This window comes from Chrysochloris asiatica, unplaced genomic scaffold (genome assembly GCF_000296735.1).
Source record: "Chrysochloris asiatica unplaced genomic scaffold, ChrAsi1.0 scaffold00081, whole genome shotgun sequence".
NCBI classification, from domain to species: domain Eukaryota; kingdom Metazoa; phylum Chordata; class Mammalia; order Afrosoricida; family Chrysochloridae; genus Chrysochloris; species Chrysochloris asiatica.
The window spans coordinates 13,119,265-13,144,153 of NW_006408599.1; the positions used below are offsets into that span (position 1 = coordinate 13,119,265).

The window sequence follows — 24,889 nt, forward strand, 5'->3', positions numbered from 1 at the left end:
ACTGCCCATAGTTTGCCTAGGCTGTAATCTTTCTAGAAGCAGGCCTGGAGTGTCTGAACACATAGTTCATAATAAATATTAGTATCTTCTTCTTTTCCCTGTTATAATCATTAAAAAGAAGATGCCATGGTTTCCTAAAAGCCTTTTCAAATTACAACTAAATTATTAGACATGCCTTGTTGTTGCTGCTAAGTGCCACAGAGTTGGTTCCAATTCATCACAACCCTCTGAGGAGCGGGCGATGGTTTGAACTGCCTACCTTTCGGTTAACAATCCAGTGCTTATCCTACAGCACCACACCAGGACTACAGAAGTGCTTAGGTGACTCAAAGACACAAAGAACACCACTTTTCCTTAGGAAAGCATGCTTCAGTTTTCAATATGTTCCAATTCCCGTGCAGGCAACTAAAATACCCTCTAGGAATGATTGCATTTGCTCAAACAAAAAAGCAATAGCCTTAAAGCAGTAACATCAGAGGCCATTGGATTCTTATTTACTAACTGTACTGTTTTGAGCAAGTGACTTCACCTTTTTGCTTCCTCAGAGAGGAAAAGAGTCCCTAAGGATGATAGAAGCATTAAATGAGATCATGTACATTTATGTGTAATTTATAAGTGCTCAACAAATATTATCATCTTTCCTTCTCTAAAGAAGATGGAGGTAAGCACTACCACCCTAATAGCTCTCTAAGGTCAGTGCCTACACCTTCTTTCTCTTATTCAACATATATTTATTGACTATCAAGTATGTAAAGGAACTGTTCTCGGCACAGGAGATGGTAATGAACAAGATGAAGTTCCTGTTTTACGAGTTTATAACTTAGAGTTACCAAACTACAGCCCTGGGATTACACCTGCTCTGTGACTTGTCTTGTTTGGTCTGTACTTTATGGCAATATTTAAACATTGAGGGTGTCCATAATGTCCAGCTTTCTTGCTCCTCTTAAAAATAAAAATATCTAGCAATATTGGGCTAATTCTAAAACAAATGGCAATTGGCAGGAGCTGATTAGCTTTAATCAGGTCTGCTCTATCCAAGTGTTTCCCACCAGATCCTAGGGCCTCTAACTGAAGCAATTTCCGTTGTCATTTTTCTCATAATAAATATTTCTCTGTACTCATGTATCCATTAAAATCAGGAAAATGAAAGGCTGACTTAAGAGGGCCATGATTCACACACACACAAAGTGGAAATGAAGGCAATTTCTGATACATATATATCAATTAAACCACCACAATAAAACCATAGTATTTTTGACTAGGAAAGATGTGAGGTGAACAATTTAAAGAACTAAAAAACACAATTTCAACATTTGTCACTTATTAGTAGTCATCTAAGGAACAACTGTTGGTCTCTCAAAGTGCAGAAGAAAGAAGAGTAATGAATATTACTTGGAATCACTTAATCCAATGGACTAATGGAGCATATGATTCAGAACGATTCAGAACTAAATGGTCATCACTCTCAACTGCTCTGAAAGGGATCGCATTATAAAGTCCTGGATAAAGTGGAAGAAAATGTGAGACAAAATTCAAGATTATTAAAAATACAGGACTTATTGGTCAGAGAGACAGGAGAAACCCCAGACTATGTCCCCAACTCACCCTGATAGCCCAATTTTCAACCAAGTGGTGAAAAGGAATACAGGGGGGACAAGGAAACTAGAGAGGTATGTGCACCATGGAATGGTTATTCAAAATTGAAAGGGCAACGTTAACCTGGAGATAAGATTCAAATGGGTTGGGAAGGTAACTGCTGTTGCATGGAAGGGACTGCAGTCATTGAGATGAAATATCTGTTGGATGTAAAACTGATCATCTGCTCTGTAAACCTTCACTCAATTCACTCAAAACTGATCATCTGCTCTTTAAGATTTTTTTAAAGACGTGTTTTTCCAATGTGATTGTGAGTTGCATTATTCTTACACTAACGGTTGCTGGTCCTTTCGTTATCCGCCCAACCAAAATTAAGAACCGGGATCTAAGCACACGCGGTCCAATGGAGCCAACATTCGCGCTGCAACAGGAGAGTTGTTTGCAATGAGTAAGGTTTAGATACGAGTTGTCATAGTATGATCATTACAAACTTAGCAGAAGTGAAAATATCAAGGATGAACATTAATTCCGGTAGACGTGGAAAAAGACTCCCCGTTTTGCTTAGGGAAAAAGAGAAACCGGCATCCGAAAACTGCGATTCGGTGGACCCAAACAACTAGTGTAATACCGCCGCTATTGGCGACTAAATTAAGTCAACTGGCCACGCCCAGCCGACTCTGTTTACGCCTCCATCTGTATCGCCCGCCCCGAGGCCAGGCCGTCGCCAAGCAGCGGCGCGGAGCCCTATGGGAAAAGGACGGAAGTCCCGTGCGCCGCATGTAATTTGGTGGAAAGATACAAATGTGTTGATGACGAGAAGCATCAAAAAAAAAGGGCTGGGGCAACGGGGCACACGAGGCACTGTGAGATCTGAAGCAATCCCGGAGGGCCCAAAACCTCAGATGCATGGAAAGTTTGGATTCACCGGCAACTTGAGGCGAAGGCGGGGCTGGGGTGGGGAGAGAACGCTGCGCAGGGCACTATGGGACAGACACAATGTGGGCTGGGTAGAGCAGAACGGAAGCCTCGGTGGGTCAGATCTCATCGACGCGGGAAGTCCGGACGTCGTAGCTGCTAGAAGAGGAGGCCGTCATAGCGGCAATGGCAGAGAGGCCAGAGGACCTAAATCTGCCCAACGCCGTCATCACCAGGATTATCAAGGAGGCGGTGAGCAGGCCAGGCTAGAAGTGGGGCGGGGCGGACGAGTGGCCAGGTCCCCGCTCGGCAACTTTGCTCACCTCCGCTCTCCTCGCAGCTCCCGGACGGCGTCAATATCTCCAAGGAGGCCCGGAGCGCCATCTCCCGCGCTGCCAGCGTCTTCGTGCTATATGCCACGTCCTGGTGAGTTCAGCTAGAATTGAACCATTAGGGGGCTCGGAGTTACTGGCCTGGAGTCCGCCAACCCGCTGGCTGTTTGCTAGCCCTACGGGGAGAGGTTCACAATTCTCACCTAATTCTTAAAGGTTCTAAGCAACAACAGAGTGACTTGACTTCTGTCCTTTTGTGCAGGGAAGGGAGGTACTTAGCTGTGCCACACACACACATCTAAGAAGGCCATCCCAACTCAGGTTACTAGCTCCTGCCCATTCCATACACGTCTAAAGGGGATCAGACAGCCTCTGAAGGTCTTTTCTCCTACTCTTCCTCCTGCAGTGCCAACAACTTTGCAATGAAAGGGAAGCGCAAGACGCTGAATGCCAGTGATGTGCTCTCAGCCATGGAGGAAATGGAGTTCCAGCGGTTCATTACTCCACTGAAAGAGGCTTTGGAAGGTAAGCACACACATAGAAAAGGGTGAGTTTGTGTGACCTGCTCCCTGGCTTTTTCAGTGTGGGTCTCTTCAAGTCTAGTAAGCCAGTACTGTGTTTCAGACCCCCTTCAGTTAACACCATCTCAGATCTGTTTTGTGACTCTGGGCAGTTTATATTTCCTTCTGCGCCTGAGCTTTTCCAGCTATGGAATGAATTCGCTGCTGGAGTTGGTTTACTCTTGTAGCCCTACCTCCTAACCCCTTTCTTTCTCCCCTTAGCATACAGGCGAGAACAGAAAGGCAAGAAAGAAGCTTCAGAGCAAAAGAAGAAGGACAAAGACAAAAAAAACGATTCAGAAGAACAAGACAAGAGCAGGGATGAGGACAACGATGAAGATGAGGACAAGCTGGAAGAAGAAGAACAGAATGAGGAGGAGGAGGTGGACAACTGAATGGGATGGGAAGACCATGGCACCTTAGAAGGTACCACTCTGGAATGTGGTACACATTTATATGAAGCTTTTTCCTGCTGGGCAGAGGAGTCTTAGCAAACGTACCTGAGAAGATGGAAATATAACTGGCTAGAATCATCAAAACCAGCGCTTCCTAAACTCAGGGCATCTGAGTAGCAGAATTGTGTTTTGCATAATCAGTCTGAAGTTTATGACTTTTTGACAAGAGGGGCTCTGAGCAGCTAATTAAATTAGCCAATTTGATCTCCCTTGTTTAGATATATATATGGTTATGCAGTTTTTGATCCCCCACAAAGAGGTAATAATTTCCATCCTGCCTGCTGTGTTCCACATCACAGTCAAAGCTCAGGAACAATGTGGGCTTTGATCATGATCAGCCTGTATTTGATTGTACAGTGTTTGGCAATACTAGCTTATTAAAAGTGAGGAGAATGAGCTTTAGGAGACTACTAAAAAGCCATGGGAGGAAAATGAACTCTTATCTCTTGACTGAATCTTGACGGATTGAATTAACTTGCTGACTGCACTCTGGGCATACATGCGTTAAATTAGTACTATACAGTGTAATTAGTCAAACAAGGGTGAGAATGTCATATTCTTAACAAAACATGGCTTAGGTGTCACTCACTGTCGATCGCTGTGCAGCTTTAGAATTTATCTTCACCCCCTGGAAGGTGTAAAATCCCAGGCTTTCTCTTGTAGTCCATCTCCCAGACTTGTGAACAGCTTTTCATTCTTCAACTCCTGACACGTTCCAAACTTCATACCCTCAAGGCACAACTTTTTCCTTCTCCGCTTCTCTCTACCTGTCTCTAGTCAGCTTCCTATTCCCACTTTCTTTCCCCCTGCTCTCTTTTCTGCCAATCCAGGAATGTTGATAACTTGCTTAATATCTAAAAATGTACATTTCTCAAATTCCTTACTTATAGTTATCTTATGTCTTGTAAAGATGGCTCTGTAAAACTCCTCTAAACCTTAAGGGAAATCTGATGGTGCTCAGGAATCTAATTCCCCCACGCTATCCATCCCTTTTAACTGCTAAAGTATCTCTGTTGGCCTCTCCTAGCCTTTTGCTCTTTCTCTTTGGTGCTTCAAGCACTTTTTGTCTCTATGTTGAATGTTTAGCGTTTGACAGGCGGTGAAGTATAGTTTGACACTGTTAACATGTCACATGATTCCAGTGAAAAATTTGCTGATGAGTGAGTGAAGAGTGTAGAGAAAACTGTGATGCATTGTTTAAATAAAGTACATTCTTGTTAAAAGTGATGAATTTTGTTTTGTCTTGTTTCTGGTGTGCCTTTAGATTTAGAGAGAGTGACCCACAGATTATGCTTTATACAATCCATGGGATATTGCTAAGCCAGACTTGTAAACATTAGATCCTATGTCATCCCAGATGACCCAACAGATCCTGCTCATTAACAGATAAGCTTCAGCCACAGCAGACAATTTCACTGACTTGGTGGGAACCCATATCACACAAGTACTAGATTCTCAACAATGACAGACATTTATTGAGCCCCTGCTGTGTGCCAGCACTTTTTAAGTGCCTTCAAGTATTAACTCTAAAACCCTGTAAGGTAGCTCTGCTCTTAACTCTAGTTTAAAGACTGTGGGCAAGTTTAGAATGATGAGGGAACTAGTCTAAATTTATACAATATGAAAGGCAGAGCCAGGATTTTAAGCGTCTGTGTGGCTCCAGAAGGAGCCCTGGTGGTGCTGAAGTTAAAGCGCTTGACTGCAAACTGAAAAGATCAATAGTTCAAAACCACCATTCACTCCATGGGAGAAAGAGTACAACATAGAAAAACCTATGGGGCAGTTGTATTCTGTCCTGTAGGATCAGTATGCCTTAGAATCAACGGCAATGGGTTTTTGGTTTTGGTGTGACTCCAGTCTGTTCCCCTAACTATAATGCTATATAATTATAACCTTTTTCAAATATTAAATTGATTAATAACATTTCATGAAGGTATATCCCTAACAATCATTAAGTCCTGTAGCCTTTTCCTTCACATCAGAAATAGCTTTTTTAATCCTCATGAGCACCACTCCAGGCTCAGCCCTCAAGTTCCATCAGCTTTTTTAGATGAATTTCTTGCCTTGTCTCTTGCTTACCTTAGCCATTTGTTCCTGGAACTTTGCTATGTTATATCCCTCCCTGCATCCTACGGAATCAAATACATACTTAGTCTTTTATTCAAAGCCTACATAAGGAGGAATCACCTTACCACCTAGTCTAATGTGCTGCTACTTCCCAGTAGATGGCTGTGTGCTCCAGTCAAGAACAAATTCTCAAAAGAATGCTTTTTTTCCATGTGGCTTCAATTCATTCTGCCCTAATCCTCACCAAGTTGTGTTTTTTTTTTTTTTTTCACTCCCAACTTCCCACAACTTCTCTGCCAAGTCTTTCCCATTTTCCAAAGTTCTTTAAATCCCATTTCTTTTTGCCTTGAAGCAGTTTAAAAGACCCATGTCCCATGCTAATCTGCAATTTGCCACTATTCTGATACTCAATTTACCTATTGTTTCATATAGACCCATCTGTTATTAGACTGAAAGGTGACTTCAGAGAGTGACTTCAGTTCCAAGATAAAAAGGGTATCTTTCTTGGGGCAACAGTGTCAAGGGTTCCTCTAGTCTCTATCTTAACAGTTCATAAGTCTGGTCTTTTTTATGAATTTGAGTTTTGTTCTCCATTTTTCTCTCATTCCAACTGGAATCTTCTGTTGTGTCCCTGGTCAGAAAGGTTGGTACACAATGGTAGCCAGGTACCACCTAGTCTGGTCTCAGGCTAAACAGGCTAGTTCCCATGGGCCATTAGACTTGGAGACTAAATTCTTTCTTGAGAGACTAGTCGGTGTATCTTAGATATCTGCTCACTGGTTTTTAAGACACCACATGCTACTCATCAAACTAAGATGTGAAATATCAATGAACTGTTATGCCACTTGTCCTAGTTGTCCCATGAGACAATAGCCTAACCTATTGTTATTAAGTGTTATCTAGTCGGTTCTGACCCATAGAGATCCTATATAGGGTTTCTGAGCAGCAACTGGTGAGCTTGAACTGCCAACTTTGCAGTCCAAACCGACTTTGCAGTTCAGTGCATTAAGCCACAATAAAATGAAGCTGCTCAGGAATAAGTGACTTGCTCAAGCTCTTAGCCACTAATTTTCGAAAAAAGATCCTGTTCCAGTGGCCTGCACCCTTACTTCCATTTTTATGCCTTTCACAGCATTTAGCACAACACCATGTGTTGTTGGGAGGCACTCAGTCTTTGTGTGAATGTGTGTGTAGTTGTTATGGAAGTATATAATCTACCTACTAAAATGTACTTAAGTGTTGAGTCTGATGAATTTTTTCAAACTAAACACATCCATGTAACCATGCCCCAGAACAATAAGCAACATTACCAGCACCCTCATAACCAGGACACTCAGAATTTCCTTCAGATTTCCCTTCCAATCACTCCCACCTCTGCAGAGGTAACTTTTATACTGGTTTCCAACAACACAAATCAATCTTGCCTAGTTTTGTATTTCAAGTGAAAAAAATCATACAATATATTCTTTTTTGTGCCTGACTCCTTGTGCTCAACATTATTTAAGAGTTACCGGTATGGTTGCATTCACAATACTCTGGTATGAACAAGAGTGAAAGGTTAAAGTAAAAATTTAAAAAAATGTTTTAATGCAACAGGCCTTTCAATCAAAAAGAAAACATTATATGAAACATCAGCATCTTAACACTTTCCTGACTTTATTGTATTTTATTTATATACTTTGAAATGAAAAAGTATCTTGGAAGAAATGTGCAAGCACCTAAACTGGAAAAACTAACACGAATTACCACAATGAATTGAAAGACAATGGTTATTAGGCATTACAGAGGAAGCCCATTGTGACATTGTTTTGTTAAGTGCCATATGTAATTCTGACTCATTGTGACCCTGTATAGGGCTCCCACAACCACATGTCTGTCAGTTTGGCGTACTGTGGTGGCTTGTGAGTTGCTGTGATTCTGGAAGCTATACCACTGGTATTTTAAATACCAGCAGGCTCACCCATCACCACTGGACCAATAAACAACTTCCTTATCAACAGAGAAAAGATTGAAGTTGTCAAGGACTTCATTCTTCTTGGATCAACTATCAACACTCATGGAAACAAAAGTCAAGAAATCAAATGACATACTGCATTAGGCAAATCTGCTACACAAGACCTTTTTAAAGTGTTGACGAGCAAAGCTGTCAGCTTGAGGACTAAGGTGCACCTGACCCAAGCCATGGTATTTTCAATAACCTCATATGCATGCGAAAGCTGGACAGTGAATAAGGAAGACCGTAGATGAATTGATGCTTTTGAGTTATGGTGTTGGAGGAGAATATTGAAAGTGTCATGGGCTTCCAACATCAACAGATCTGAATGTTGGAAGAAGTGCAGACAGAGTGTTCATTGGAGGCCAGGATGGCCAAACTTCGTATCTCATACTTTGGACATACTGTCAGAAGGGACCAGTCGCTGGAGAAGGATATCATGTTTAGTGGGGTGGAAGGTCAGAGAAAAAGAGGAAGACCCCCAGCGAGATGGATTGGCAAAGTGACAGCATCAGTGCGCTTAAGCGTGGCAACAATAGTGAGGTTGGTCCAGGATCAGGCAGTGTTTCTTTGTTCTGCTGTGCATAAGGTCGCTATGGGTCAGTGCCGACTCAATGGCACCTAACAACAACAACATAGGGCTTCTAAGGAGTGGTTGGTGAGCTTGAACTGCTGACCTTGCAGTTCAAACCGACCTTGTGGTTCAAACTGACCTTACAGTCCAGAGCATTAACTCGCAGCACCACACCAGAATTTGTGACGTTGGGCAAATTACTTAATCTCCCTGAAAAAATTTCCCAATCTGTACAATGAGAATGTCATGTTTTCATAAATCATTGTAAACTTCATGGTCCTGTCCCTAACTTCCTTTTCACACACACACACACACACACACACACACACACACACACACACGTCCTTGCTGGACACAGATAAAACTGAGTTGGGAACAAAGTGTCAAATATCTCTGGCGCTAAATCCTTATGCCTCTTTAAAAAATACAAAGCAGCATTTAAAATAGATTTGGGGTACAGATCGTGAGGAGTAAAATCTGAAAATAAGTGTAGTTCAACCCACTGGCATCCTTTACATTTCAGAAAAAGTCAACTTTTTAATAATCCCTTTCCAAAAACCTTATTTCGCGGAAGTAATGATCCTGGACTCTACTGAATCCAATTTTAACCCATTTCCCTAGCCCCCCCACCCCACCCCGTGAACCTCACGGATCCTGTTCTTGTCTTGCAGCACTTTCTCAGCTCTCTCATACTCTTGATGCCCCTATCGGACCTTAGAGCTTTTCGAAAATGACCTTTCTTTTACATCAAATCTTCTGACAGTATAAGCCTCAAGTAAATTTTTTATGAAAACTTGGAAGACAGTCTGATGCTGAACTCAACAATTTTTAAATGTTCAGTCCGCAAAAATGGATTTATTTAGCTATTGTGTTAGGCCTTATGGTATTGTTTTAACATCCTTGACATCCAATTATTCTTTAAAAAAAAAAATTGATAAATGCCAAGTACACATAATGCGTTAGCCTGGGATGAGGAAGACTGTAAGCAACCTCCGGCTTTAACCATCTCCCTCGAGGGCAGGAGGGCAGATCACACCACAGTCCCCTACCAAGCTGTTACTACACTCCCCACGTGGGATCCCTTTGGCCTTTCCTCAGCCAAGCGCAGGCCCAATCATGGGGAGGGCGGGCCCTCCAGCCCCTCAGCACATCCAATTGGCCAGGGCTCGAGTCCATGTGTGTGGGCGGTGCCGCGTACTGAGGGGTCAGCCCGCGGAGAATCCGCCTGAAGGGGCGTGGCTTGCGTGCTCAGGGGGCGGGTTGTGGGCGGAGGAAGCTGCTTCCGGGTGAGCTGCCCCGCCCCCACGTGGGTCCCGGGAGACAAGAGCAGTCGACAACGGTGCCGGGAGCAGCGGCTTGGAGCTCTAGAGGAGGCAGGTGAGCTGAGGGTTGGCAGGGAGGAAGGAAAGGACCGGACTGGAAGAAAGGGCGGCTTTGGACGGCGTCTCTGGGGCGAGATGGAAGCTGTGGCACCAAGAACCCCTTGTCCCCGATTTTGCTTTGCATCTGAAGTGCAGGCGTTGCAGCCGGGGACAGAGCCCCTGTGGGACCCTGGTTGGACTTTTAAAGATAGATGGTTCTACTCTACTGTAACCGGGATTACGGATTCTGCGTGCCATAGCATTTGGGAGCCGGGGGGCCAGGGACCGTGCTCCGGTTTTATTCATTGAGATCCACCCCTTCGGAGACTCCTGGAGCAGTCTCCATCATTGCCGAGCCCTGGTGCCTCCAAGGATGGGGAAGGGAGGTGGAAACAATAAGATGTATTCATTGTACTAGGCATGAAAGTACATTACAGCAATGGCCCATTCAGTTCTTACAACAACCCATTTACCAGATGAGAAAACTGAGGTCACAAAGCTGGAAACTGACAGAACCAGGATACACTTTACAGGCAGCCTGCGTGCTTCCTGCTGTTGTTGATGCTGACTCAGTGACCCAGTATAGAATTTCAGAGGAGCAGCTGGTGAGCTTGAACTGCCAACCTTGTGGTCCAACTTTACAGTCCGGCACATTAGCCCACAGCGCCACACCAGGACTCCACAGCCTGCAGTTGTTGTTAAGTGTGGTCAAGTCGGTTGCGACCCTATATAGGATTTCCGGGGAGCATCTGGTGAGCTTGGCTTGCAGTTCAGACGGCTTTTCAGTCTGACACATTAACCCACAGCGCCACACTAGGACGTCGTTGCCTGCTGTAGGACAGTCCAAAGTGACACATTCACCCAGAGTTCACTAGCCCAGTTATGCTAGAAAGCAGCTATGGAATTTTGGGGGCATTCAGAATTGAGTGACTGGAGACCTGGATTCTAGCCCCAGATCTTCCACTGACTGGACCTACTGAGACATATATATATTTTGTAGCACAAATATATATACCAAAACATTTGTTTCTACATTTTAATCAGCATTACTTAGATTCGTTTGTCATCTGCAACCTTCCCCCCTTGGGCTAGTGTCTACCTTTATTTACCCCTTTCTGATCCCTTTCACCACCATTTCAATGAGGGACTAGTAATCACCAAGCTTTAAGGATATTCTGCATTCTCTTGGTCCAGTGAGGGTTAGGCTTGACAAGGCTTGGGTCTTAATTCATCTCTCCAGTCCCAGTATCAAATACCATAGCAGACCCAGAGTAAGTATTCAGGAAATGCAGGCTGAATGAACAGGCAGAACTGTCTGTCAGTTGCTATCCTGAACCTTTCTGGAGCTTTCTATTTCTCAGCACTGCTCACCTTCCCCCTAGCTGGCCCTCCTCACTACCTCTTCCCCTGCTAGTGGCAGCGCCTGCCAGAAATAGCAACAGCTCCCAAGCTTTGGTGCCAAGACCACAGCCTCTGGAATCCTTAGCGGAGCATAACACAGATGATTCAGGACCTGAAGCTCATTCTCAACGCCCCCGGAGGCAGCTCTCAGGGTGCAATTTAGGCTACTCGCAGGTTGGAATCCTGGTATGGTGCTGTGGATTAATGCACTGGACTGCAAAGTCAGTTTGATCCGCAAGGTCATTGGTTCAAGCTGACCAGTTGCTCCTTAAAAACCCAATATAGGGTCGCTATGGGTCAGAACCGATGGCACTTAACAACAACAGGTTGTTTCTAAAGACAGAAATAAGCTTCAGAACCAATCTGAAAAGCTAGTCATCCTTCAATGTCCCCTCTTCCTTGAAGCCATCCTTGATTCCCAGTACCTGGTTCACCCTTCTAGTCTAACATCATGAGTGATTATGTCTCCTCCACCACACGATGCTGCTGGAAGGCAGGGAGGGACTCCAACTCAGATATCCTGGAAGACCCTGTGCCCACACAAGTTGTAGTAGATGTGCTCCCCACTGGGTGTGGTGTAGAAGGCACAGCTTTGTGCTGACTTGTTGAAAGATACCAGCCTAGCTCCATTCCTAATAATAATAAAAATAGCTGCCTGTTTGCAGTGTGCCTCCTCCATGCTTGGCACATATCTCATCCCTCTCTCTAATCTTCTCTACTACCTTGCAGGTTTGATAGTATCATGCCCATTGTATAGAATTCAAAATGGAGACTGATAGGTTGACAGGAGGGCAAGGTTCTTGCTGTCCAACCCCACTTTGTCTTCCAACTACACTCATCTAATGTGAAGGTTGCTGCTGAGCACCATGGTGACTTGCTTGGGGAGACATGCCCTCCCACCATGTGAAAGTTTCCCAAATTTGAATTTTCACAAAGCAAAACCTCAGCCAGGATTTGGCTCTGCAGACTGATGTGAATCTAGCTCCATGGGCATTTTTCTACCTACCAGATATTTTTGAAGTACCTCCTGTAATAGAATGACTCTCATGTGGTCTAGTCCCTGCACTGTACCTGACTCACTGTATGATCACAAGTCCTGTCCCCTCACAACACCCCATTTAGTAAACTAAAAAAAAAAAAAGAAACAAACAGGATCAGTAACTTCTCAACTCTTCATTTGTTTAGCATTGTTGCCTGTTTTTAAAATCAAACCTTTCTCTAATCCGTAAAATAAACAGATAAGAACGGAACAGCCTTACTCACCTCTTCTCCCTCCTCCTCTGCACCCTGCCCCCTATTTTCTCAGAACTCAGTTTGGCCTGCCGCCCTCCCAGGCAGCCCTGCCTGTTGCTTCTGATAAGCAGAGGCAGTTGCTCCTTCAGCCTCCAGTGAGAGTGGAATGCAGCTTTGAGTTCCAGAAGCCAGGGTCCTGTGACAAGTTGTTCTAAGGAAGCAAACCAGAAACTCATAGACCTGGCTTCAAAATCGGACTTGAATCTCCAGAATGGCACTGAGCAACAAATTGCTTAACCTCTCTGAGCCTGTTTCCTTATTACTAAAAGTTGGAACAACCTTCTGCAATCAAGTGAGATAATATGTACAAAGCAATGCAGTGCCCAGCAATATAATCTGCATTCAGTATATTTTTCTGTAGTTCCCTCCAGCTCTCCAGCCCCAAGACAGAATCAAGTGTTGATCAGTACTGTGTATATAGTAGGGAAGACTATACTTGGGAATCGACAGCAAATTCTGATTCTGCTTCTGTGGCCTTGGGCACATGACTGAACTCCCTCTGAGCTGGACTCACTCCTGGCAGACCTGATCAAAATCCTGCACAAAATAAGCAGGCCCCTGGATCTACTGAGTGATTACTCATTTGGGGGCCTGGGAGGCCTGGCCTGCCCCTGTATCCCATGTTGAAGCTGGCCCAGAGAGGGGTGGCAGGGTGGGTCCCTGTGTGTGTGACTCTTGATAACTTGAACCCCACCAAGAAGGAGGACCTGATAAAATGGGCACCCACCCTGCAGCTAGTTGGGAAGCAGCTGAAGGGTCTGGGAGACAGTGTACTAAAGGATTCCCCTGTCAGTTGACACACCAGGACCCTGATCCAGCTGGTTTGTCTCAAAGTTTCTGTGTGATCTTGGGTAAGTGTCTTCTAGCTCCCACATTCTGTGGCTCTTCTTTTCCCACTGGGTTACTAACTGTTCCCCCAAAGGAAGTGTCTAAAATGAAGCTCTCCACCTCCTCCTCAGTCTGCTTCCCACCGCCCTCTTCCTGTCCCGTCACTGTCAGGCAAGCATCCGCCCTACCACTGCTTCTTGGCTTTTGGCCGTCTTCCGTTTAGGCTGACCCTTCTCTGCCCCTCCAACCCCTACAGTCTCCATGCTCATCTGCTTCCGGTCTGCTCTGCACAGGGACCTCCTGCTCTCTGTTGAGCAAACTTCATCTTCCTCAGTCTGCATTCAGGCCTCTTGTTCTCACCAGTCTGGCCTCCTCTTCTTCCTCTCTTCCACTCCTCCCCCTCTTCACGCATGCACATTTCTGACTGCCTCTCGATTGCTTCTTCATGTCCTCAGAAGAGTTCATAGGCAGTTCCTCCTTCCTACCGTTGTCCCCTGCTCCATTCATCCTGCAGAACTGTGTTCAAACTCTGTCTTCTTCCAGCAAGCCTCTTCCAACCTCCTCATGTTCTAATTTGTGGTCACAGCCCTCCTCTCTGAAGTGTACACAGCCCTACCTCCTAGACTATTGTGTACTTGAGAAATGGTGTGAAGAAGAGCCCAGCTTGGCCTGGTACGCCAAGTAGGTGCTCAAGAAACAATGTTCATGACCCAGCTTCCTTCTGGGTTACATTACTCATTTGGCATTTGGAGTATATTGCTGTATACTTTGTATAATTGAGTATGTACTGTGTGCCAGGCCCATGGAGCTCTGGTGACCTAGTGGGTTACACACTGGACTATAAATATTTACAGCCTCCACAACCCTACATAGGGTCATGATGAGTCAGAGTCAACTCATTGACCGTGGGTTGGGTTTGGTGTGCCAGGCCTAGGATAAAGGGAGAGGCAAAAGAGAGCCAACCATGGACCCTGCCCTCTAATGAGCTCTGACTACTGGGATTAAATAAATCTACAAAGAACTGTTATGTAAGAGTTTGTGATCCGGGGCCGGACTAGAAGCTTCAGGAGAGAGGAGGGGCTTCTCGTGAAGAGTCAGTAGGATTTGGGTGGGTGTGGGGAGGGTGTGGAGAGAACTGGAGTGTCTAGGTAAAAGCAGCAGGATGAGCTGAGTGAGAAGGTGGCCAAGTGTAACTGGCATTTGAGGATCAGTGGATTGGCTGAGACAGAGCCACACTCCAGTGTATCTGTCTTTCATGCTGAATACAAAGTACTTGTGCTGGGGTACTGGCTGCACTGCTGTCTAGAAAGAGTTACAGGGATGTTTCTCTTTGCTTACCTGTCATTTTCTAAAATGTCTGTCAGAAACATTGGCCTTTTTCAAGAAATGAACAGTTTAAATGTTGGCTACATCAGTACTTCTCAACCATCTGCAAGGAAGACCAACTCTTTTTTTCCCTTCCTAATCCATTATCATGGAGTTGTAGTGTGGCACTGTGGGTTAATGTACTGGGCTGCAAAGCCGGTTTGAACCACAAGGTCAGTGGTTCAAGTTCACCAGCCGCTCCTCAGAAACCCTATACAGGGTCACTATGCATGGGAACTGACTCAACGGCACTTAACAACAACAAGAACAATCCGTTATCATAGGTGTCTTGGTGTGGTGCTGTGGGTCAATGCACTGGACTGCAAAGCCAGTTTGAACTGCAAGGTCAGCGGTTCAAGCTCACCAGCTGCTCCTCAGAAATTTTATACAAGGTTGCTATGGGTCAGAAGTGACTTGACGGCACTTCACAACAACAACAACAGCAATCCATAATAGCAAGTGCAATGACTCCATAGGATAAGCACAGTGAACCACAAGGTCAGCAGTTCAAGCCTACCAGTTACTCCGCAGGAAAAGATGAGGCTTTCTGCTCCTGCAAAGATTTACAACCTGGGAAATTATACAGGGTCACTATGAGTTGGAACCATTCAATGGCACTTAACAACAACAACCCATCATAAATAGATTCTTTGATAAACTTATAGTAAAAAGAGATTATTAGAAAAATACTATTGCTTTCAAAAAATTGCCATACAAAACCTAAGCCCATTTAAATTACCAGCCTACCTAAAATGATTTTGCCACATTGCTGTGACCATGTTGAAGGCTTACTTTTCATTTCTCTATTCAGCTGGGTTTGGTAGGCAGTACTCTGTGGAGCAGTGGGCTAGGGAGCAGGGAGGCGGGGATCCAGAAGGGCCTGGGTCAAGGGGTGTGTGACCATCTTCTGGGGACAGGGATCATATCTTCTGTTCCTCCTGCCACCCCTCTCCAGGGCTCAGCACACAGCCAGCACCCAGGAGCACTGGATTCTGGCTGCCTGCTTTGTATCCCCACTGAGACCATACCATGCAGCCCCAGTCTGTCCTACACAGTGGCTACTTCCACCCACTGCTTCGAACCTGGCAGGCAGCCACCACCACTCTCCACGCCTCCAACCTCATCTATCCCATCTTTGTCACGTGAGTCCCTGGGAAGGGGCCAGCCCTCTGATCTGTCAGGGTGGGGCAGGTGTCAGCATTGCTGGGGTGGTACAGTGGGCTGTCAGCTTGGAACTCAGATGGCCCTACTACTGGAAGTGACCTACTGGTTTAAGGGCAGCAATCCTAGGAATAAAAGAAACCTTGGAAAATGAGAAAAATAACACTTGCCTGCCATTCTGAGCTTCTGTAATAAGACAAAAGGTACTTCATTGACTGCAAAGTGCGTGTACATGTAAGAGGTGGCTGTCCTGATTATTCATAATAGCAATGGCTGACATCAATTGAGTGCTTACTGTGTGCCAGCAGCTGTGCTAAACGTCTACATGTTATCTCATTTAATCCTGACAGCATTCATTAGAAGAAGGTAGTTATACTCTAGAATACCAGCCCCATGAAGCCAGGGGATTTGTAATCCACATGGTTCACTGCTGTATCACGAGAGCCTGGAACAGTGTCTGGTACATAATAAGTGTCCGGTAAATAGATGTTAAGGAGCTCTGGTAGCGTAGTGGTTACAAATCAGGCTGCTAACCTCAAGGTCAGCAGTTTGAAACTACCAGCCATTCTGCAGAAGAAAGATGAGGCTTTCTGTTCCCGTAAAGATTTATAGCCTCGGGAAAAAAAAAAAAAAAAGTGCAGGGTCACTATGAGTCGGAACCGACTCCACGGTACTTAACAACAAGTAGATGTTGAGTGAATGAGCCCGCTTAGGGAACCAATGATGACACAACAAACAAAAGAGATGATACAACTTGGCCAAAGCCATCCAGTCTCTCAGTTAAGGAAGCAGGGGTCATTTGACATCAAAGTCCAACTTCTAAAGCACATGGTTCACTCCTGTGACTACTGTTGTTTTAGGACAATGCTCTTGTTGTCACTGTTATTCTTGTTCCTGTTGTTATTTCAGGCCCTGGGCTTGGCCAGGCAGGGAAGCCAGAACTGGATCCCATTCTCCTCCCACCATGTCCACTTCCATATTCCCTCTCCCCCTCAACTACCCCCCTCACTGGTCCTCCCACAGCTACTGATCTATAGTCCACCTCCACTCTTGCAGGGATGTTCCTGATGATGTGCAGCCTATCACCAGCCTCCCAGGAGTGGCCAGGTAGGAGGCATGGTGGGAGGGAAAGGAGATGGCTGAGGAAGCAGACCCAGGTGATGGAAGCTTGAGAGAGACAGACTTCATCTCAATAGAGCTTTCTTAGGGGCCAAGTTGCCTCACAGTAGAAGTGACCCTTGACAGTAATGAGCTACTTGCTAGCTGGATGGGGCTGTTGCAGTGGGGGGGATGGGGGGGGTGTCTGAACTTCAGGTGGGAGTTCAATGACAAAACCTTGGAAGGTTCTTCCATAGCTGAAGTCCATAGCTCTGCTACTTGGGGCTCAGTTTTCCATCTGTTTATTGGGTGTGTTCCTTCTCCCTGTATTGTGGCTGTGGTGCATAAGCAGCCTGGCTCTTCACAGAGGCACAGTGCTGGGGGTGGGAAGACCCCTGCCTAGGACCTGCCTCACTTCAATCCCTCCACCCTGCCCAGGTATGGTGTGAACCGACTAGAAGAGATGCTGAAGCCCCTGGTGGAAGAGGGCCTGCGCTGCGTCCTGATCTTCGGCGTCCCCAGTAGAGTCCCTAAGGTAAGAATCGGACAAAGGGGAGGAGCTGGGGGGGTGGGGAGAGGGTCCACACTGACCATACTCTGGCTCAGGCCCTCTGCCCACCCAGGGGCCATGGGAATGAACATGAGCCCTGCCCTAAGAGTAAGCATAGTAGACCACAACACTCTGCCTGGGCAAGCCAGGTCCCCTGTCTGGGCCTCTGTTGCCCGCTCTGTATAATGGGACAGTCCTCCCTGTGTTTACACACTAGGGGCTATGATGGTGATAGAAGGAAAGGGCCAGGTTGTGCTCCGTGGTGGCTGGCATGCCTTCCTGAAACTTCCCTGTAACAGACACAGCGCTTTCTCCTTCTGCCCCTAGGATGAGCGCGGCTCTGCAGCTGACTCTGAGGACTCCCCAGCTATCGAGGCAATCCGCCTGTTACGGAAGACCTTCCCTGGCCTCCTGGTGGCCTGTGATGTCTGTCTGTGCCCCTACACCTCCCATGGGCACTGTGGTAAGCTACCCCCTCTGACCAGCCCTGCTGCCAACATTGCTCCCACTGTCCAGTTCTCCCAAGGATGGGGATAGGCCAGGGACCAAGGTACTCTCCAAAACCCAACCATCTGTCCCATAGGTATCCTGAGCAAGAATGGGGCATTCCAGGCTGAGGAGAGCCGCCAGCGACTGGCAGAGGTGGCACTGGCCTATGCTAAAGCAGGTGAGTGCGCCAACCAGCAGGAAGGTGGCAGGAAGCCTGTAGGTCAGGGAGGTGGCAGAAATGGTAGGAGGGTCCCAGACTTCTGAAGGCCACCCTCTGTCCTTCAGGATGTCAGGTGGTAGCCCCGTCGGACATGATGGATGGACGCGTGGGAGCTATCAAGGAGGCCTTGATGGCACATGAACTTGGCAACAGGGTACGGAGCAAGGAGTACAGGCCATACCCTGGAGGGACATGGGTAGGTGTGGAGATAGCTGAGCCAGCCCTGCCCAGCCTAGCTGCCAAGAATGGCAGAACTGAGGACAATACTGGATGAGGCCTTTGAGATCCATCCATCCACCTCTGTACCTCAGCTGAGGAAATCAAGGCCCAGAGCTCCAGAAGACTTGCCCAGTGACACTGGTACCAGAACACAGGCACTCTAGCCCCCAGCCTAGGTCCTTCCTGCCCCTGCCACATCACCCTGGGACATGCATAAAGGACTGGCTGAGCCCTGGCCCATTGTTTCCACAGGTGTCAGTGATGAGCTATAGTGCCAAGTTTGCATCCTGTTTCTATGGACCCTTCAGGTAAGTGAGTCTGCTGTGAAATCCCTGGTCAGTTAACCCAAACCTAGAGCTCACCTTAATGACTCTACTTCCCAGGGATGCAGCTCAGTCCAGCCCAGCTTTCGGAGACCGCCGCTGCTACCAGCTGCCCCCTGGAGCACGAGGCCTGGCCCTTCGAGCAGTGGTGAGTGACCAGGGCTTGAGCCCACTAGCCTTTCCCTGCCCTTTCAATCCTTCCTCTCCCCAGCACTGCCCATACCATACTCTCATCCCTAAGGAGCGGGATGTCCGGGAAGGAGCCGATATGGTCATGGTGAAGCCAGGAGTGCCCTATCTGGACATCGTGCGGGAGGTGAAGAACAAGGTAAGCACAGAACAGAGACAGAAGGGGCCTCAGGGAGAAGAGAGAGTTTACCCATAGACCTTACATGAAGGGACTCAGAGTTGGAAGGGATCTGCCCCGACCAGAATCTTTTCCTCCCGATCTCTGCCCAGGCACCACCATGAGTGTAACAGCTCAAGAAGGTCCCGGGCTGCGGGCAACAGTGGCTCAGGGTGTGGGGTGGTCGCAGATTGGGCAGGGAGGAAAGGACACTCCAGAGGTACGTGAACCATGTTTGCCTGCCCATTGCTGCTTCTCTAGTACCCAGAGCTCCCTCTCGCTGTGTACCATGTTTCTGGAGAATTTGCCATGCTATGGCACGGAGCCCGGGCCGGGGCGTTTGATCTCAAGGCTGCTGTCCTGGAGGCCATGACTGCTTTCCGCAGAGCAGGTAAGCAGGCCTCGGTGACTGAAAGGAACTTTGCCCAGGTAGGGCAATAAAGTCATGAGGCAGCCAAGAAACACAAGGGATCTAAACACAGATTGAGGAAGAGACATGGACCAGGAAGAACACACAGAACATGGAAGGGTGAAGAAAGCTGAGCCCTCTGTTCCTTTTTGTTTATGAGACCTTGAGCAAGCCACTTCTCTGAGCCTCAGTATCCCCACCTCTCAAGTGGGGATAAGATAGTTGGTGCATGATTGTCCTGAAGGTTAGATGAGATAATGTATGTAACTGGCACTCAATCATTGTTTGCATAGCACACCAGTGTGGGAAGGACACTGACAGCTTGTCTGTTTCCCCCCACCATGCATTTTATCCAAGGGCAAACTGAAGCCCAGAAAGAAAATGACTTGTCTAAAGTCACACAGCATACAGGGCTAGAACTGACTCCAGCTGGACTCAGTGTTGTGCTATGGCACCCCTTGGCTGTGCCTCTTCATGGTAATCAGAGGCCCTTCCTCCCTCCCTGGCCCTCATCAATCAGAAGCTGTGCTAAGAGCTGAAACCCCCATTCCCATTCCCGTTCCTCCCCACCACAGGTGCCGACATCATCATCACCTACTACACACCTCAGCTGTTGCAGTGGCTGAAGGAGGAGTGAGATACAGAGTACAAGACCCAAGAACTGGAATGTAGAATTCCTGGGACCTTGGAGAAGTGAAAACCAAAGTAAATGCTTTTAGAACTGTGCCCTTGTGCCCTCTTCCTGCTCACATGCTGGTGGTTTCTGTGAGCACGCTACATCTTTCCACTGCAGCCATGTTCTCCTGGGTCCTCCAGAGGTTCCCCAGCCCTCTCCTGGGTTAGCAGGGAGGCTCACCTCTGCCACCCCCAGCTCCTGCCTTTAGTGTGTCCTCCTCTTGAAAGCAGCTGAGAGGAAGTAAGGGGTCTGAGAGAGGAGCTATTGGAGCATTAGGGGAGAGGAGAGCCATTGGATCCTAAGAAGCCCTGGAAAACCCAGGCCTCTGCAGCACAGCTGGACACTGGAACTGAGATCTGGATGGACAGCCCCAGGTTTAAAGTTGAGATTTGCTGCATTTCCACTGGACGGTGTTTCCCATCCAGGCTGCCTAAGTACTCCTGTTCTACCCTGAGCCACACACCGAGAGAGGAATTACTCAGTAACTGGCAGAAATGTTGCCTGAGGATCAAATTCAGAAGCAATGACATATTTCTTGACTGTTGAAGATGCAACCACCAAGAAAGACTTTTTATTCAAGAGAGATTTGTCAAGAACCTGGGCTGGGTGCTAGGGATACCTCAGCTTGTCTGTCTTCATGAAATTCAGACAAAGAGACAGACAACAGCAAAAAAAAAAAAAAAAACCCCACATAAATAAAAGCAGTTATCAATCATTGTAGGTGTGTCAAAGGAATCTGAGATGAGATAAAGAATAACAGGGGAGGGTGGCCAGAGTCCCATGAGCTTGAGCCCTGTGAGGAACACGGGAAGATCCTTGCAGACAATGGAGTGTGGGCTACGGAAGGCTGTGACAATGACACGTGTGAAGACCCTGCAGTGGGAGGAGGGGGAGAAGAGGGTCGGTGACAGGACGAGAGGTTGGATAGGTAGGTCAAGGCCAGTTCCTACACCTAGGGAACTTGGATGGCTTTATCTTGCATCTATTGGGGCAGAAATGGAAGGGTTTGGGCCAAGAGTTTCCCCAAATTTTGCCATTGGGGAAGATGAAAGAGCAGAGAGACTGGTTAAGGGCCTACTGAAGGCCCTGGTGGAGAGTGAATGGCATGGACTAGGGTGGTGGCAGTGGAGATGGGAGGAAATGTATGAATTCAGGATACATTCTGAAGACACAACAGGCAGATTTTGCCAACATTTTCAATCAGCCCTCGATAGGGAAGGAACAGGAGAGCAGAGAAGACTGCGTTTCTGACTTGAACATCCACTGGGTGTGTGGTTTCAAGCCATTCTGAAACTAGCACATAATGTTTTTCCCTAGGGAAAGTAAGGAATCCCGCATGGTGCTGCAGGATCAGCACTGAACTGCTAATCACAAGGACCAACCGCTCCTTGGAAACCCTAGTCAGGGTCACTATGAATCAGAACTGACTCGATGGCACCGAACAACAACAAAAGAGAAAGGAAGGCCCCACTAAGGAAGGAGCCAGTTTTCAGGCTGGCAGGGAACCCCAACTGTTGAACCAAAGCAAGTTCAATTTGGGCCTTGTTATGTGCCGTTAAGTCAGTTTTGATTCATAGCAACCCTGTATAAGGTTTCCAATAAATAGTTGGTGGGTTTGAACCTCCCACTTTGTGGTTAGCCGCCCAATGTTTATCCTACAGTGCCATTAAAGGACTCCATTTGGGTCTTGTTAAAGTGCTGTTGAGTCAGTTCCAACTCATAGTGACCCTTTATAGGATTTCCAAGAATCAGCTGGTGAGTTTGGACCTTAAAGCAATACAATTCATTTTAAAATTTAGAAACATAAGCTCCTGCAGTCAGACCCTTCTTGCTCCCTTCTAGCTCCCCTTGGATTTCTTCCCCAGAACTGTGCCTGACTTACCTGGAAACCTACATTTGCCTGCCCCATCCTTTTGGGGAAGTGGCCAGGCAAACTCTGCTTGAAGAACCACAAAGCTTCACCTTCTAGGGAACCTGAGCCTGAATCTACCACCTTGGAGCCCGAAGCACAGATCAGAGGCAAGCTGTTGACAGGCCTTGGAATTTAGACCCAAGCTGTTGGCCATCTTAGCTTCTTGGCTGCCTATCTCCAATACTTGGCCCCTGAGCTCATTTCTGGATAATGAAGGGAAGTCTCTTCAAAACCATCCAGACTCATCATCATCAAGCAAACAGGAAACCTAACTCTGCTCTAGGCATAGAGAGATGGGTGACAGTCACAGTCCTCTGGGTAAGAGCAGGAAACAGGCAACTCTGTCCCAACCTCCTAACCATGTTAGCCTGTTGGACTATTTCAAAAAAGGGGGAAGCTATTTAATGGATTTTAAGCAGGGAAATGACGCAATCTGAATTTCAGTTTTTCTGCTGGCAGCACCAAGGCAAAGTGTAGATGAGAAATGGTGGTGACCTGAATGGGTGGTGACAGGGGTAGGGAGAGAATAAATTTAGGATGTGTTTTAAAGGTAAATTAGATGTTTCCATGAGCTGAGTAGCTAATGGGCCATTTACTGAGACAGAGAAGCCTGGAAGAAGAACAGGGTTGGGAAGGGAGGATGCCCAAAATTTAGCTGGAGACACTTTGCAATGAGGAAGCTGTATCTGGAGAGCAACTTGCCCAATACTACTCTAGACTAGGATCTCAAACACTAGTCACCCAAAAAACAACAGAGCTAGGGTTTGAACCCAGATAGTTCAACTCGAAAGCCCCTGCACTTGACCACCTGTCATACCTAATAAACAATAGCAAAGTTATGGATCTAGTGTAATGCTTTAATAGCTTTAGTAATGAGAAGACCAGGGGATAGAGTTGCCACCAGGCATTGTGGTCTATTTGAGTGGCATCCTCGAGTCAGGACTTGTTACTGACCTCAGACTGTGTGTCTGCTCCAGCCCACCAAGTTTTATCTACTAAGGCCACACTGATCAGGGAAGCAGCACTCAGATGGAAGGGTCCTGGAGGCTCTGGCTCCCTCAGGGTCCCAGTCTTGCTAGTAATACTCTTACCCTTCAGCAGAGAACTCAGTTTCCCAACCCTTCAAACTCCCAGGCATCACAGTCTGTCGGCGGCCGTTAAAGGCCTCTCCAAGCAAGACTTGATTTGTTTCACTATTAGATACACCAGTTCAGACAGAAGCTGCTCTCTTTCTTATAATACCTTATGGAAGGCCACATAGCCCATTATCCTGACATTTTTTGTCTTAACCCTAAAACTTCAACCTCAGTAAGCATATGGTTAAGGGACCCCGCAAAAAAAAAATTTTTTTTATACACAACAGGCCACTTTACTACTTAAAAGCAAAGATAACCAATTTCCCAACTAGGTAAGGAGGCATCCTAACCACCATGCACCACACTGGCTGCCTGTTGGGGCTTGTGATTTGCAGGACCTCATTCTCTGGGCCCTTCTGGTTGTAAGTGACAAAGTCCAATAGCAAAAAAGGAAATTGTTGGTTTCCATAACTAGATGTGGTAACCAGGTGTGGTTAAATCCAGGGTTCAAAGGCTCTCAGAGAACTTTGTCCCTTTCTAGTTCTCATCTATGTTTGCCTCTGCTTGGTTTTATTTTCAGGCATGTTTTTGTCTCTTGACAGCAACATAGGCCCCAATAACCTTAGGTTTAGGTGGTCCTTCAGGAGAAAGAGGCTGTCTCCTCCCATAAAGCTTTAGTCTCAGTAACCCTGTAAAGCAGTTCTCTTGCCTATGAGTCAGAATCAACACACAATTGTTGTTGTTGTTAAGTGCCAAAGAGTCGATTTCAACCCATAGTGACCCTGTATAGGGTTTCCAAAGAGTAGCTGGTGAGCTTGAACCACTGTTGTTGCAGTTCAAACGACTTTGCAGTCTGACACATTAGCCCTTCTGTGTCATCATTCACATAATAAAACTCTGGAGGTCTCTTGATTGGCCCTGCTCAGGTCACACAACCAATGTCTTGGCTCACTCACTAAACACTGGAGATGAGGTACCATACTGACCAGGTCTGCTCAGTTACAGGAGAAAGCTGTTTGTTTTACTATTATTACACCAGTGGTCCCTTTTGTTTGGAATACTTTCTCCCCAAATCTGTATGGCTGACTCCTTTTTGTTAAGATCTCAGCTTAAGTTTACTTCCGCAAAGAAACCTGCCCTGACACCTGATCTTATGGCATTCTCCAGTTAGTTTCTATGTATTAGGATTCAGGACTAGTGGGATTTTGCTTAAAACAACAGTAGTTGAAGATGAAAATCTACTTCTAAGTAATCCTGGGTTGATGTCAACTACATGGAGTTGGGAGGTCTGGGTTCCTGTTTTGTTTTGCCGTCCTCAATTCATAACTTCTATCTAATGATCAAAGATGGTTGGTCCAGTTCTTACTATCAGATTTTCATTTCAGTCAATAGGAAGAGGAAAGGGGCAACTGAAGGGTATTAGCCTTCTTCTTAAGGCCATAACCCAAAAATTACACAAACCACTCTGCTCACATACTCTTGCCTGAATATAGTCACTTGGCTACACCAACTTGTATTAAGTTGGGCTGGAAAATGGAGTCCAATGGGGTAGCCATGTGCTCAGCTAAAACTCAAGGGTTTGATGACTAAGGAAAATGGAGAAATTATATATTGAAACAAATGGCCATCTCCATTTGTTTCCTGTAATCCCAGAAATAGTGGTCAGAATA

General features: G+C 46.4%; 2 protein-coding genes across 2 annotated transcripts; both read left to right on the forward strand.

Moving 5' to 3' along the window:
• The first annotated feature begins 2,697 nt into the window (after positions 1-2,697).
• On the forward strand, positions 2,698-3,798 carry POLE3 (polymerase (DNA directed), epsilon 3, accessory subunit). The gene is made up of 4 exons (XM_006865699.1): positions 2,698-2,763; positions 2,852-2,937; positions 3,250-3,368; positions 3,626-3,798. Exons 1-4 carry the CDS (start codon positions 2,698-2,700, stop codon positions 3,796-3,798), a joined length of 444 nt encoding a protein of 147 aa, XP_006865761.1.
• An 11,908-nt stretch (positions 3,799-15,706) lies between these two features.
• Positions 15,707-20,280, forward strand: ALAD (aminolevulinate dehydratase). Its single transcript, XM_006865700.1, has 11 exons — positions 15,707-15,882; positions 16,958-17,008; positions 17,438-17,534; positions 17,877-18,012; positions 18,133-18,216; positions 18,324-18,412; positions 18,730-18,785; positions 18,861-18,948; positions 19,042-19,128; positions 19,408-19,537; positions 20,131-20,280. The coding sequence occupies exons 1-11, from the start codon at positions 15,770-15,772 to the stop codon at positions 20,190-20,192; spliced, it is 993 nt and encodes a 330-aa protein (XP_006865762.1). The 5' UTR covers positions 15,707-15,769; the 3' UTR covers positions 20,193-20,280.
• Positions 20,281-24,889: the final 4,609 nt, after the last annotated feature.